The sequence below is a fragment of the Saccostrea cucullata genome, unplaced genomic scaffold, assembly GCF_032062105.1.
Source record: "Saccostrea cucullata isolate Sc308-1 unplaced genomic scaffold, CSIRO_AGI_Scuc_v1 ctg5657, whole genome shotgun sequence".
NCBI classification, from domain to species: Eukaryota; Metazoa; Mollusca; class Bivalvia; order Ostreida; family Ostreidae; genus Saccostrea; species Saccostrea cuccullata.
In genome coordinates, this window is record NW_026929724.1 from 22,809 (window position 1) to 38,627 (window position 15,819).

The window sequence follows — 15,819 nt, forward strand, 5'->3', positions numbered from 1 at the left end:
AGCTTTCACATAAGTCTTAGCTTTTATATTTTTTTTTTCTTGGAGAAGATTTTTCTAAATGTATTTCAATGTAACTAAAACTTAATTTGATTTCCTATCATCGCATAATCCTTACCTCCTGAGGCCATGATTTGGAATCTACATTACCTTACAAAGCTTCCACATAATTTTCCATTTTTCTGAAGAATGTTTTTATCCAGCTTTCTTCCATTATCAACTTTTCCTTATTTATATTCTGCAGTAATATTCCAATTTCATGTGCATATGGTATTTATGTCTCAAAATTTATTTGATATTCAAAAACTGAGTTTGATCAAATTTAAAATCAACTCAGACTATTGATAAATAAGTTGATGTGACAAATTTCAAAAGTCTTGTTTAAGGTCAGCATTTCATAAATTCTTTGGTCGGTATAATGACCTTATCAGTATAAAATATGTACAACCTATCAATCGGTTGTATTTTGATCAATAATATACCAATTGTTAGCTCTTTGTTTGTTACTAAATTATGACATCACTTTCCATTCTAATTGTCAGCTTATATAATTCAATACACTGTACACAAATATGTACTTAAATGGTCTTTATTAATAATTACAAGTATTATCACAGGCAAATAATTCTACACATACATGTATAACAGCATTTGTTTGTCATAAAAGCAAAACTTTCATCCTTTACTCTTAGTCTTGATTATTTCTCACCAATGTTTACTGTTATCATAGAGAAATAAAGTAATTCCTGAGTTTTGAATAATGGCCATTCAGATTTCATTTCTTGGAGAGCACATGCTGACAGAGTGTCAAATGGCAACACCACTATGGTCTATTGGTCTTAGTGTGAACTCCACATTTTCATCTCAGCCCATATTTTTGCGATTTCCCCATCCTCTACGATGATCTGAAATGAGAAAGAAAATTCCACATTTTAACTGAAACAGAGTGAAAATCTTCAAGGATCAAATACCTTTTCATAACTCCATTTATCCAAGCATATTTTAAGTTTACGCAATGCTTGTTCTTCCTTCACCCCAGAATTGGGGGAGGGGGGGGTATTTGTGATTGTGTATTAGTTTGTCCTTGAAGTGACATAATTTGCATTGGGATCGATGACAAATGCTGTCTTGATCAATAGACATGCTCTGTGCTAGGGGATGCAACATTTTGCAGTCCACTTGTTACAGTGTACTAATAAATATTCTTTTAATTCCAAATGAACAACATATTTCTGCACAATTTGCTTCACACTGTAATCATGTATGTACAATTTAATTCGTAAAAGAGAGTGAAACATTATTTGCAGATGGTTTTTAAAAAATTCCCATTACCCCATGATGGCTTGATAACAGATTCAGTAAGAACTTTATTTTAATAGGAAAATTATAACACATGAAAACTAAAAAACTAAAATACTCTATCAGTTACCCACTCATTATATAAACTAGTAAAATTAATAATCTTGAGAAGAACATGTTTATAATATTATTTTACCATCTTTCCAGTCATCCATTGCCCTGGCCTTCTGTAGCTCCTCAGGGTCGTCTTGTTCGATCTTATTTTCTTTTTCCTCGGCCTCCCTCTCCTGGGCCTCTTTATCTTTGTCGGGGTCGCTCGCCCAGTCTTGCATACTGTGTCCCCTAAAACCCACAAAACAGACAGCTGTACATGTATACAGTATCAGTGATGCATTAAATGGACTGCCTGACAATGTAATACAAACTGTATAACAATGATGTCATTCAGTGACGAGAATCTATTGGGAAAAAATATTTTGCCCACTGCAATACATATGCCCTCAACCAAATGATATCATTGCACTGTTTCTATCTCAACAAACCAAAAATAACTTTAATGAGATATTATACAGTAAAGTATATATTACTTTAAAGGCAAAATATTAAATTTAGAAAGTTATTAACCAAAAATTTTTCTTCTTTTGTTTGAATATTTAAGTTTCCCTACATGTTTGAACTGAAATGAAAGATAGTGTGAGTTGCAACAATAAAAGGATCCCACATTTTGCATCAATGGTTTTCAGTAGACTTTCAAATCCATTTCAAATGCACAATCTCTTCACATCAACAAAATTATTATGCTATTATTATGCCAGTTTTTCCTATTATCATGAGACCAGACCATGTCATCTGCATGCCTTCTGACTTCTGATACATATTAACATTCCAAACTACCTTGTTTTATTGATGACAAGCAGAGTTGTCCCCCTTTAAGAAATGATCTATTAAGACAAATCCTTACTGTGATGTAGGAGGATGGAAGGTGCCATCTTTGACTTTCTGTTCATAAAACTCCTCTATGGTCATTGTGGGTAAGCTGGGATAACCTGCTCCAAACACTGCCTTCTGAATCATGTCTTTAGTGATGATGAATGGACGGAATGCCTGTTAAAGGTTAAAAAGAAATAAATTTCCAACCTTCTCAAGAAATTTTCTGGTCTTTTTCATCTTCCTCCCAATAAATTCCTTTTGTGAAAGTGAGACCAAGATCAAAAAGTGAGCTTGTCAAGGTTTAATGGCCCAAGAGCCTGTGAACTCGGTCTTCAAAAAGAAATTCATGATAAATTTGGATAGGATACCTTCCTCTGTTCCTTAGGTTTGTTTTCTGGAGGTTTATCATCTAACGCTTGATGCCGCAGGCCTAACATGGTAGTCTCAACTGCAGAATACAATAAATTCAGCATTACTCAGAATCTTCACTGCTATGTTAGAAACATGGGGTTATACTTTCATCCTAATTGTGGAATATATTTATATATATCTGCATCCAGAAATTTATATTCAATTTCTTCACTTAGTGACATTTACCCTGGAGAGATTCCAGATTCTCTTTTGCAGTTCCAACCCATTGTTTAATTAAACCCAAGAAGTATTCTCTCTGTAATCAGAATAAACACAATAAATCCTACATAGAAAGAAGTATAAGAAAACTAAATCAGAGATACAAAATTTGCCATAAATTTGCAGTTCATATTCAAGATGCTAAAATTTCAACTGTTGAAACTCCCCATCTCAATGCGAGAAATTGAAATTATGAATATCAATTCACCGTGAAATCACTAACTTTCACTGGGATTTAGTTTTTGTTCATTTCATGTTATGGAGAGACCCACAATTTCATGTCCCCCCATTTTTAAATTCTACAGAACAGTATAAAAATCCTCCCTTCACCCTATGAAATCAAATCTCATTGTACCAACATTTTTCCTTAAAACACAAAAATTTGGCATCACGAAAGTAAGTGATTTACATAACTACATTTAAAATAATTTGCATATTGGGGTTATATAAGTAAAGTTATCAAAATATTAAGTAAAGATACAGTTATTTAAAATATACTGAGCCCAAACACACAATATCACTTTACATGGAAAGAATGTAACCTTTATTTCATCATCTACATGTTCTTGCTTCATTTTCTCATGGAGTTCTGTCACTTTGGCATCAAGCTCTTTCTTTTCTTTAAAACTTTTGATCTTCTCCTCTCTGGTCTGCATTTGACCAGCTAGTCCTTGTGGAGGTCTAAAACATATCAAGTGTTAAATCAATAAAATAAATACATGTATGTGTGTATGGACACATGTTTTTAAGATTAGAAAACTATTTTAATATCAGATACAATGTATTAATAATAAAGTAAATGATTACCCGTTTGGACACATGGCTTTCTGCTGACTCTCAGATGTTAAATTCAAAAGCTTCTTATCAATTTTAGCTACTCCATAACTGTCACAGTTTCTAAGGAAATCTGTGTAATATGCCTGGAATAAAAAATATAAACAGATGAAGGTTCTTTTATTCTCAATGTTTGGAACAGCAGATCTGGGGTTTAAATATGTATAATGTGACAATTCAAAATTAAAGCAGGTAAGATAATAAATTCCAAGGAACTCGTTGGAATTATCACCTTTGAAAAGGCTGGTACATGTATACTATGGATCTCTTTTTGCTTACTGCATGTACTTACAAGGTACAACATGACAAATAGAATCAGTATATTACATTTGAAAAAAACTAAAGAATAACTGAATTTTTCCCCCCAAGAACAAGACAACCAGACTGATGACTTACTTTCCTCAAAAACTTTTAGCCTATCATTCAATCAAATAATAAAGCAAAAATGGTAAATTTCTGATTTTCATATTTTACAACAAATTTCAGTTTTCTTTAGACTTACAGTTGCTTCCTTTACTAGACCTTCTCTATCCTCCATTTTTTTCACCGTTTTCCTCTCTGTGAAATATCCTACAAAGGCTGGCAACAAAAGGTACCTAAAAGTTTAATTTTACATTAATCATACATTATTATTTCAAGATACCATTTACTATTTATATTTACTATCTTAGAGGGTGACGTTTTTATCCAAATATATGTTTGCTTGTAAATTTGTATATGATGACATGGCAGATAATAACTTTATGGCCAAGCTGATTTGTGATGTCATTTCATGTACATTATACCGATACATATTTCACCCAAATATGTTATTTACTATTTAGTGTTTATTTTCTGGCAAAATAGTTGACTGTTATACAATGATTGTATATTTAACAAGAGGCCCAATGGGCCACATAGCTCACCTGAGTAACTTGGGTGATGCAGTTCTTTACCAGATTCCCCCTCTTTCTATACCTATCATGCCCCACTACCCCCTTCCCTTTTATGATTTTAAAACTTTAGAATCTACACTACCCCAGGATGCTTCCATATAAGTTCAGCTTTCCTGGCCCAGTGGTTCTTGAAAAGAAGATTTTTAAAGATTTGTTCTATATATTTCTATGTAAAACTTGGATTCCCTATTGTGGCCCCGCCCTACCCCCGGGGATCATGGTTTTAACAATTTAATATCTACACTACCCAAGGATGCTTCCACATAAGTTTCAGCTTTCCTGGCCCAGTGGTTCTTGAGTAGAAGATTTTTAAAGATTTGTTCTACATATTTCTATGTAAAACTTGGATTCCCTATTGTGGCCTCGCTCTATCCCCGGGGGTCATGATTTTAACAATTTAATATCTACACTACCCAAGGATGCTTCCACATAAGTTTCAGCTTTCCTGGCCCAGTGGTTCTTGAGAAGAAGAATGTTTTACTGACCCCACCCTATTTTTGTCTTTTCTTGTTTATCTCCCCTTGTAAGGAGACTTGGCCCTTCATTTTAACAATTTAAACTCCCCTTTACCCAAGGATGCTTTGTACCAAGTTTGGTTAAGATTGGCCCATTGGTTCTTGAGAAGAAGTCGAAAATGTGAAAAGTTTACAGACGGACGGACAGACAGACAGACAGACGGACGGATGGACAGACAGACAGACAGACAGAAGGACAGACGGATAGACGATGGGCAAAATGTGATCAGAAAAGCTCACTTGAGCCTTCGGAGCAGGTGAGCTAATAATTCTCACAGGTGACAAAAATCCAATTTAATAGCTTCCAATTTTTATGTTATAATCTGAGTTGTGACAGCTAGTTTATGCAGTATAAGCAAATTAAGTGACTGGAGACATCTATTAGTATCAAGTACAAATTGCATCAATCATCTTAAAGTGAATTACTTTATTTCATTTGTTGCGACCTCTTCAATCTCTTCATTACTGCTGAACAGACAGAGCTCATTCACCATTCTAATGGCCTTCATTCCAGCTGTTATTCCTGTGATGATTGTTTTCTTTAAGAAATAAAAATGGCTATAGTCTTAGTTTAATTAGTATTTCCAATATTCAACATGTTCAAAGCATTAGGTACCATATATGAAATAAATTATTTCTCCTTTTCTATAAAAACTCATCATTGATAATATCAACTTCAGTTCCTCTTAAACAAGGTTACTTCAGATGCAGCGCCAATACATCATGTTGGAATCTGATGCAGCTAAATAAAACAAAACATGAACTGAGAAAATTCGAAATAGAGAAACATTCGCGTTTACCTGAACATTGTATGAGGATGACGGTTCCTCCGTGCTGTCCAGCTTTTCCCAACAAGACCAAACCGTCTCGTACAAGTCTGGAAGTCTCTCTTCTCCCCCTTCTTCTGGAGTAATATTTAATTAAGTCCTTAAACAGGGGAGTATATGCTGACTTCAAAGCACTGAATAATTTCATAAGTAATGACGTCATATGTATGTAATGACGTCACAAATATGACATAAATTTCGGTTTTTTATGAATTTTACAGAAAAATGTACATATTTCGTCGATATTTTAAATAAAAGTCACCGAGCGCATGCGTGTTCAGGATAAATATTTTGATATAATGTGTAGAATGATAATATCAATGAAATATGTCAATATTGTTCCTGAACACACATGCGCTCTATAACTTTTAAAGCTAAAATTTTGAAATTTTGTCCGGTTCCTTTGGTCGGTATAATGACCTTATCAGTATAAAATATGTACAACCTATCAATCGGTTGTATTTTGATCAATAATATACCAATTGTTAGCTCTTTGTTTGTTACTAAATTATGACATCACTTTCCATTCTAATTGTCAGCTTATATAATTCAATACACTGTACACAAATATGTACTTAAATGGTCTTTATTAATAATTACAAGTATTATCACAGGCAAATAATTCTACACATACATGTATAACAGCATTTGTTTGTCATAAAAGCAAAACTTTCATCCTTTACTCTTAGTCTTGATTATTTCTCACCAATGTTTACTGTTATCATAGAGAAATAAAGTAATTCCTGAGTTTTGAATAATGGCCATTCAGATTTCATTTCTTGGAGAGCACATGCTGACAGAGTGTCAAATGGCAACACCACTATGGTCTATTGGTCTTAGTGTGAACTCCACATTTTCATCTCAGCCCATATTTTTGCGATTTCCCCATCCTCTACGATGATCTGAAATGAGAAAGAAAATTCCACATTTTAACTGAAACAGAGTGAAAATCTTCAAGGATCAAATACCTTTTCATAACTCCATTTATCCAAGCATATTTTAAGTTTAAGCAATGCTTGTTATTCCTTCACAACAGAATTGGGGGAGGGGGGGGGGGGGGTATTTGTGATTGTGTATTAGTTTGTCCTTGAAGTTACATAATTTGCATTGGGATCGATGACAAATGCTGTCTTGATCAATAGACATGCTCTGTGCTAGGGGATGCAACATTTTGCAGTCCACTTGTTACAGTGTACTAATAAATATTCTTTTAATTCCAAATGAACAACATATTTCTGCACAATTTGCTTCACACTGTAATCATGTATGTACAATTTAATTCGTAAAAGAGAGTGAAACATTATTTGCAGATGGTTTTTAAAAAATTCCCATTACCCCATGATGGCTTGATAACAGATTCAGTAAGAACTTTATTTTAATAGGAAAATTATAACACATGAAAACTAAAAAACTAAAATACTCTATCAGTTACCCACTCATTATATAAACTAGTAAAATTAATAATCTTGAGAAGAACATGTTTATAATATTATTTTACCATCTTTCCAGTCATCCATTGCCCTGGCCTTCTGTAGCTCCTCAGGGTCGTCTTGTTCGATCTTATTTTCTTTTTCCTCGGCCTCCCTCTCCTGGGCCTCTTTATCTTTGTCGGGGTCGCTCGCCCAGTCTTGCATACTGTGTCCCCTAAAACCCACAAAACAGACAGCTGTACATGTATACAGTATCAGTGATGCATTAAATGGACTGCCTGACAATGTAATACAAACTGTATAACAATGATGTCATTCAGTGACGAGAATCTATTGGGAAAAAATATTTTGCCCACTGCAATACATATGCCCTCAACCAAATGATATCATTGCACTGTTTCTATCTCAACAAACCAAAAATAACTTTAATGAGATATTATACAGTAAAGTATATATTACTTTAAAGGCAAAATATTAAATTTAGAAAGTTATTAACCAAAAATTTTTCTTCTTTTGTTTGAATATTTAAGTTTCCCTACATGTTTGAACTGAAATGAAAGATAGTGTGAGTTGCAACAATAAAAGGATCCCACATTTTGCATCAATGGTTTTCAGTAGACTTTCAAATCCATTTCAAATGCACAATCTCTTCACATCAACAAAATTATTATGCTATTATTATGCCAGTTTTTCCTATTATCATGAGACCAGACCATGTCATCTGCATGCCTTCTGACTTCTGATACATATTAACATTCCAAACTACCTTGTTTTATTGATGACAAGCAGAGTTGTCCCCCTTTAAGAAATGATCTATTAAGACAAATCCTTACTGTGATGTAGGAGGATGGAAGGTGCCATCTTTGACTTTCTGTTCATAAAACTCCTCTATGGTCATTGTGGGTAAGCTGGGATAACCTGCTCCAAACACTGCCTTCTGAATCATGTCTTTAGTGATGATGAATGGACGGAATGCCTGTTAAAGGTTAAAAAGAAATAAATTTCCAACCTTCTCAAGAAATTTTCTGGTCTTTTTCATCTTCCTCCCAATAAATTCCTTTTGTGAAAGTGAGACCAAGATCAAAAAGTGAGCTTGTCAAGGTTTAATGGCCCAAGAGCCTGTGAACTCGGTCTTCAAAAAGAAATTCATGATAAATTTGGATAGGATACCTTCCTCTGTTCCTTAGGTTTGTTTTCTGGAGGTTTATCATCTAACGCTTGATGCCGCAGGCCTAACATGGTAGTCTCAACTGCAGAATACAATAAATTCAGCATTACTCAGAATCTTCACTGCTATGTTAGAAACATGGGGTTATACTTTCATCCTAATTGTGGAATATATTTATATATATCTGCATCCAGAAATTTATATTCAATTTCTTCACTTAATGACATTTACCCTGGAGAGATTCCAGACTCTCTTTTGCAGTTCCAACCCATTGTTTAATTAAACCCAAGAAGTATTCTCTCTGTAATCAGAATAAACACAATAAATCCTACATAGAAAGAAGTATAAGAAAACTAAATCAGAGATACAAAATTTGCCATAAATTTGCAGTTCATATTCAAGATGCTAAAATTTCAACTGTTGAAACTCCCCATCTCAATGCGAGAAATTGAAATTATGAATATCAATTCACCGTGAAATCACTAACTTTCACTGGGATTTAGTTTTTGTTCATTTCATGTTATGGAGAGACCCACAATTTCATGTCCCCCCATTTTTAAATTCTACAGAACAGTATAAAAATCCTCCCTTCACCCTATGAAATCAAATCTCATTGTACCAACATTTTTCCTTAAAACACAAAAATTTGGCATCACGAAAGTAAGTGATTTACATAACTACATTTAAAATAATTTGCATATTGGGGTTATATAAGTAAAGTTATCAAAATATTAAGTAAAGATACAGTTATTTAAAATATACTGAGCCCAAACACACAATATCACTTTACATGGAAAGAATGTAACCTTTATTTCATCATCTACATGTTCTTGCTTCATTTTCTCATGGAGTTCTGTCACTTTGGCATCAAGCTCTTTCTTTTCTTTAAAACTTTTGATCTTCTCCTCTCTGGTCTGCATTTGACCAGCTAGTCCTTGTGGAGGTCTAAAACATATCAAGTGTTAAATCAATAAAATAAATACATGTATGTGTGTATGGACACATGTTTTTAAGATTAGAAAACTATTTTAATATCAGATACAATGTATTAATAATAAAGTAAATGATTACCCGTTTGGACACATGGCTTTCTGCTGACTCTCAGATGTTAAATTCAAAAGCTTCTTATCAATTTTAGCTACTCCATAACTGTCACAGTTTCTAAGGAAATCTGTGTAATATGCCTGGAATAAAAAATATAAACAGATGAAGGTTCTTTTATTCTCAATGTTTGGAACAGCAGATCTGGGGTTTAAATATGTATAATGTGACAATTCAAAATTAAAGCAGGTAAGATAATAAATTCCAAGGAACTCGTTGGAATTATCACCTTTGAAAAGGCTGGTACATGTATACTATGGATCTCTTTTTGCTTACTGCATGTACTTACAAGGTACAACATGACAAATAGAATCAGTATATTACATTTGAAAAAAACTAAAGAATAACTGAATTTTTCCCCCCAAGAACAAGACAACCAGACTGATGACTTACTTTCCTCAAAAACTTTTAGCCTATCATTCAATCAAATAATAAAGCAAAAATGGTAAATTTCTGATTTTCATATTTTACAACAAATTTCAGTTTTCTTTAGACTTACAGTTGCTTCCTTTACTAGACCTTCTCTATCCTCCATTTTTTTCACCGTTTTCCTCTCTGTGAAATATCCTACAAAGGCTGGCAACAAAAGGTACCTAAAAGTTTAATTTTACATTAATCATACATTATTATTTCAAGATACCATTTACTATTTATATTTACTATCTTAGAGGGTGACGTTTTTATCCAAATATATGTTTGCTTGTAAATTTGTATATGATGACATGGCAGATAATAACTTTATGGCCAAGCTGATTTGTGATGTCATTTCATGTACATTATACCGATACATATTTCACCCAAATATGTTATTTACTATTTAGTGTTTATTTTCTGGCAAAATAGTTGACTGTTATACAATGATTGTATATTTAACAAGAGGCCCAATGGGCCACATAGCTCACCTGAGTAACTTGGGTGATGCAGTTCTTTACCAGATTCCCCCTCTTTCTATACCTATCATGCCCCACTACCCCCTTCCCTTTTATGATTTTAAAACTTTAGAATCTACACTACCCCAGGATGCTTCCATATAAGTTTCAGCTTTCCTGGCCCAGTGGTTCTTGAAAAGAAGATTTTTAAAGATTTGTTCTATATATTTCTATGTAAAACTTGGATTCCCTATTGTGGCCCCGCCCTACCCCCGGGGATCATGGTTTTAACAATTTAATATCTACACTACCCAAGGATGCTTCCACATAAGTTTCAGCTTTCCTGGCCCAGTGGTTCTTGAGTAGAAGATTTTTAAAGATTTGTTCTACATATTTCTATGTAAAACTTGGATTCCCTATTGTGGCCTCGCTCTATCCCCGGGGGTCATGATTTTAACAATTTAGTATCTACACTACCCAAGGATGCTTCCACATAAGTTTCAGCTTTCCTGGCCCAGTGGTTCTTGAGAAGAAGAATGTTTTACTGACCCCACCCTATTTTTGTCTTTTCTTGTTTATCTCCCCTTGTAAGGAGACTTGGCCCTTCATTTTAACAATTTAAACTCCCCTTTACCCAAGGATGCTTTGTACCAAGTTTGGTTAAGATTGGCCCATTGGTTCTTGAGAAGAAGTCGAAAATGTGAAAAGTTTACAGACGGACGGACAGACAGACAGACAGACGGACGGATGGACAGACAGACAGACAGACAGAAGGACAGACGGATAGACGATGGGCAAAATGTGATCAGAAAAGCTCACTTGAGCCTTCGGAGCAGGTGAGCTAATAATTCTCACAGGTGACAAAAATCCAATTTAATAGCTTCCAATTTTTATGTTATAATCTGAGTTGTGACAGCTAGTTTATGCAGTATAAGCAAATTAAGTGACTGGAGACATCTATTAGTATCAAGTACAAATTGCATCAATCATCTTAAAGTGAATTACTTTATTTCATTTGTTGCGACCTCTTCAATCTCTTCATTACTGCTGAACAGACAGAGCTCATTCACCATTCTAATGGCCTTCATTCCAGCTGTTATTCCTGTGATGATTGTTTTCTTTAAGAAATAAAAATGGCTATAGTCTTAGTTTAATTAGTATTTCCAATATTCAACATGTTCAAAGCATTAGGTACCATATATGAAATAAATTATTTCTCCTTTTCTATAAAAACTCATCATTGATAATATCAACTTCAGTTCCTCTTAAACAAGGTTACTTCAGATGCAGCGCCAATACATCATGTTGGAATCTGATGCAGCTAAATAAAACAAAACATGAACTGAGAAAATTCGAAATAGAGAAACATTCGCGTTTACCTGAACATTGTATGAGGATGACGGTTCCTCCGTGCTGTCCAGCTTTTCCCAACAAGACCAAACCGTCTCGTACAAGTCTGGAAGTCTCTCTTCTCCCCCCTCTGCCATTTGTTTAGTCAGAAAGTTTCAGTACAACTCATTTCTATTTTCAGCACTTGAGGAGATGAGGCTGGTAAAAGTAGTCCTATAAATATACCGGGGAACAACCAAGACATTTGACTTTCCGAATTCATTACATTACTTTATTTTTATCAATATCTCAGACATGAGCCCCCCAAAAAAGAGTTTTTATTTTTCCTACTTAAATGGAGGTGATTCATTTATAAGTAAAATTTGAATATTTACTGAACTACCCCATACCCTACTTTTATCCCGTCCCTGAATAAAAACATGGCTAATCAACAGAAAGTGAACTTGGGACGTCTGCTTTTCAAACGATTACGCCGTGAATTGCAAGAAACAGTGAATTCAAAGGTGAGTTTTATGCATTGTATACTAAGCCATATTTTTTCAGTTAATAAGAATGTCAATTAACAGTAATTTTTCTTCAAAGTCAAACTTGTACATCTTTTTAGTTTACAGCCCGAATTATCTCCAATTAACTTTTCAAAACTGAATTCTTCTCTTTTCCTAGCCACGGTGCTCATGTGAGGGCTGTGGTCCATGAGCCTCTTGTTTTAATAAATATTAACAGGGTTATGATTATTTTATCTTTATTTATTATGTGGCGGTCAGCCGGGTTCGATCGCCAGAGGCCAGATAGCTCAGTCGGTAGATCACCTGACCGGAGTTTCAGGTGGCCTGGGTTTGAATCCTGGTCTGGTCTGCTGCATTTTCTCCTCTCCCATTACATTTGGTGCCGTGACCAGGATAGAGGCCTGCCAGGAATGAGCCTGGGTTAGAGTCTTTGGGGGCCAAAGACCTTTAAGGAGGGACGAATGTGGTGGTCAGCCGGGTTCGATCGCCGGAGGCCAGATGGCTCAGTCGGTAGAGCACCTGACCAGAGTTTCAGGGGGCCTGGGTTCGAATCCTGGTCTGGTCCGCTGCATTTTTTCCTCTCCTGTTACGATTATATGAGTAGTGTTTCAAGGTAACCCTATAGTGAGTAGTGTTGCAAGGTAAGCCTATAGACTTAGCTGTGATTTTGAATACAGTGTTTTCCCTTTATTTCAAAGTAAAGGATTAGAGATAAGTTGTAACAGGCTAGAGGCTGAGGTTTATGAACAAAATCTCTGTGGACCTAACAACAAATTTTTATTTCAAAGCGGCATTTTTGTCAGTTGAAGCGGTCAATTTGGCCGGTAGCCAGTTCTTAGGGAAAACACTGTGAATATTATACCTAGAAAATTTTATTGAACTGTATAATCGTGAAAAGTAATAATATAACTCTCTGTTTTGCATCTCCAACTTATAAGCTACTCAAAAGCTTGCCCTGAGTACAATCAAATTAATTCTAAAGTAAGACAGGATACTCACTGATAAGTTGATGTTAGAGGGATTTCAGCAGCCTCATTTGAAGAAATATGACCTATCATTGGGTGGTATAGGCAGATTTGTTTTATACCACCTGTAAGGCCTATTGTTTTTATACTGAATTGACTAGGGATAGTTCCATCTTCTTGATCAATACGTAAGGCTCTTGACGAGTATGACTGGTCAACAGGGGGTAATTACTCCCCCAAGGCACCTGATCCCACATCTGGAATTTCCAGGGGTCCATGTTTTATGCCCTCCTCACATATTTGTTTTGCAGGAGAAATTAGCTGACGTACCTGCATTTCGATACATAGTGAGCCAGTTTAGAGAACACCAAGTTACAAGTCAGAAGTTATGTAAGGGACAGAATGAGGTGATGATGGTAGGACAGACCTATCTTTGTATGCTGGAGAGTCTGCGAAAATCAGAGGTAAAATATCTCAACAATCTGTGTACTACAGTAAAACTTGGTTATAGCGAAGTCACTGGGACCTATGAAATTACTTTGCTTTATATCCGTGAATTTGCAATATCTGTGTTCGTTCTAAACAAGTTTTACTGTATATATACATGTATATCCAGTAAAGTTTGTTATTTTGTTGTTTCAAAACATAAAATTATATGTATTTTGGAGATTTTAATTTATTTCTGTTCTTTTGTTAAACATATATTATTGTCAATATATTAATATATTCTAATTACTTAGGTAGTCTGATCTCGATTTCAGTTTTTGTATTTCACAGGTGTGCAATCTGACAGTCTTTTTTATTTAACCAATCAAATAGATTGCCAATACACATTCACTGAAATATATGCCATTGAATTAGATTAGAACTAATTGATATTAATTTTTCTGCTATATGCAAAAAAAAAAAAGAATTGTTTTTAGAAATTTATTTCTACATTCAAAATATTTTTTCAGGAATTAGCACAGAGATACAAAACTACAGAAAGATCTGTTGAAGAGAGTGCCAACCTTGTAGGACTTAGAACACCCACATCTCAATCTGTGGACAATAAATAAGCAGAATCATAGTGGGAAGGGGGGGATTGGTATCTTGTGTTGAATTTAATTGTTTATACTTTTTCCACACACTGGCTGAATTATGTAAAGTAGCATGTATAAATTGACATTATCTTTACATTCTTCTTGCCAAGATTCATGGTTAATTTATAAAATAAAAGTTGTGAATAGATTACTGAGCATATATTTAATTGTGTAATGTTATGCTTATGTATACGCTACTGAAACTATTGAAGTACATGTACGTGTACTAATTTTTACTAATTAATTAAAAAATTTCGATATTGTTTTGCATATCTTTTATCATCGATCTGCACATATTCATTCCTTGGTGGGAATATGATTTCGATACTTCCAATTACTTTATTTTTGGGGTTCAATGATTCTGGTCAAGATCACATTTATGTACAACACATGAATTCATGGCAAGATATAGTTCTGAACTTTGATTGAAACTAAATTAAACTTTAACATGTTCTTGCCTGTGAAGTTGTATAGGCTACATGACTGGATTTCTGCCCCGATATTAGTGGTTGGAGCACTGACTTGTTATGCAGAGGTCCTAGGTTTGATTCCTAGTGTAGCCATTGAATCCTAGTATGGTCCACTGCATCTTTCTCTCTCCCATTACATTTGGTGCCTCGGGGATGTTGGATAAGATCTACCAGGAAAGATGTGGGCTGGTGTCTTTGGGGGCAAAGACCTTTAAAGGTACTTGGACACAGATTTGAAGTTATTATTTTCTCTATAATATTACGACTTATATATTTTAATAGCATTTCACACAAAAATTAATTAAAAATCTTATTTCGTTTAAAAGATATTGAAATTTCAAATTTTTCGGCGGGTTTGATTGACATATCCTTGCACTCTCACAAAGAACTTTATGCGGTATTAACCAATATTTGCCCCCCAAATCAAACTTTGATGGAGTAATATTTAATTAAGTCCTTAAACAGGGGAGTATATGCTGACTTCAAAGCACTGAATAATTTCATAAGTAATGACGTCATATGTATGTAATGACGTCACAAATATGACGTAAATTTCGGTTTTTTATGAATTTTACAGAAAAATGTACATATTTCGTCGATATTTTAAATAAAAGTCACCGAGCGCATGCGTGTTCAGGATAAATATTTTGATATAATGTGTAGAATGATAATATCAATGAAATATGTCAATATTGTTCCTGAACACACATGCGCTCTATAACTTTTAAAGCTAAAATTTTGAAATTTTGTCCATTTTGTCCTCTTTCTGAAAAAGGATATAAAATCAGACTAGTTTGTGACGTCATAAAAACAAAAATTGTGAATACACTGCTTTGGAACTATAATATTTTCTGTTAATTTATATTTCTCGTACAATTTATTGAATTCAGCACATTTCAGGTAGTTTTCAA

At 34.3% G+C, this 15,819-nt stretch overlaps 3 protein-coding genes across 3 annotated transcripts; 1 reads left to right on the forward strand and 2 right to left on the reverse strand.

The window, feature by feature from the left end:
* Nucleotides 1-570: 570 nt before the first annotated feature.
* On the reverse strand, nt 571-6,494 carry LOC134282030 (immunoglobulin-binding protein 1-like). Its single transcript, XM_062764468.1, has 11 exons — nt 6,488-6,494; nt 5,941-6,044; nt 5,567-5,679; nt 4,193-4,286; nt 3,664-3,776; nt 3,399-3,537; nt 2,824-2,893; nt 2,595-2,674; nt 2,258-2,400; nt 1,493-1,638; nt 571-902 (listed from the first exon to the last, which is right to left on the reverse strand). Exons 1-11 carry the CDS (start codon nt 6,492-6,494, stop codon nt 862-864), a joined length of 1,050 nt encoding a protein of 349 aa, XP_062620452.1. The 3' UTR covers nt 571-861.
* A 43-nt stretch (nt 6,495-6,537) lies between these two features.
* LOC134282029 (immunoglobulin-binding protein 1-like) lies at nt 6,538-12,059 on the reverse strand. Its single transcript, XM_062764467.1, has 10 exons — nt 11,915-12,059; nt 11,541-11,653; nt 10,166-10,259; nt 9,637-9,749; nt 9,372-9,510; nt 8,797-8,866; nt 8,568-8,647; nt 8,231-8,373; nt 7,466-7,611; nt 6,538-6,869 (listed from the first exon to the last, which is right to left on the reverse strand). Exons 1-10 carry the CDS (start codon nt 12,020-12,022, stop codon nt 6,829-6,831), a joined length of 1,047 nt encoding a protein of 348 aa, XP_062620451.1. The 5' UTR covers nt 12,023-12,059; the 3' UTR covers nt 6,538-6,828.
* Nucleotides 12,060-12,280: 221 nt separating this feature from the next.
* On the forward strand, nt 12,281-14,701 carry LOC134282031 (protein FMC1 homolog; the record flags this gene model as incomplete). Its single annotated transcript, XM_062764469.1, has 3 exons — nt 12,281-12,388; nt 13,668-13,820; nt 14,313-14,701. Coding segments are annotated over 3 exons (363 nt in total), but the record flags the coding sequence as incomplete, so codon positions are not given.
* Between the last annotated feature and the right edge of the window lie 1,118 nt (nt 14,702-15,819).

Coding starts and splice junctions, on each gene's coding strand:
- LOC134282030 (XM_062764468.1), bottom strand. Junction 4,287..5,566: donor GTCGCAACAAATGAAATAAA/GTAATTCACTTT, acceptor TTAAACTTTTAG/GTACCTTTTGTTGCCAGCCT. Junction 3,538..3,663: donor AAAGCCATGTGTCCAAACGG/GTAATCATTTAC, acceptor GATATGTTTTAG/ACCTCCACAAGGACTAGCTG.
- LOC134282029 (XM_062764467.1), bottom strand. CDS start 12,022: ATGGCAGAGGGGGGAGAAGAGAGACTTCCAGACTTGTACGAGACGGTT. Junction 8,648..8,796: donor GAGTCTGGAATCTCTCCAGG/GTAAATGTCATT, acceptor TGTATTCTGCAG/TTGAGACTACCATGTTAGGC. Junction 6,870..7,465: donor AATGGATGACTGGAAAGATG/GTAAAATAATAT, acceptor TTCTCATTTCAG/ATCATCGTAGAGGATGGGGA.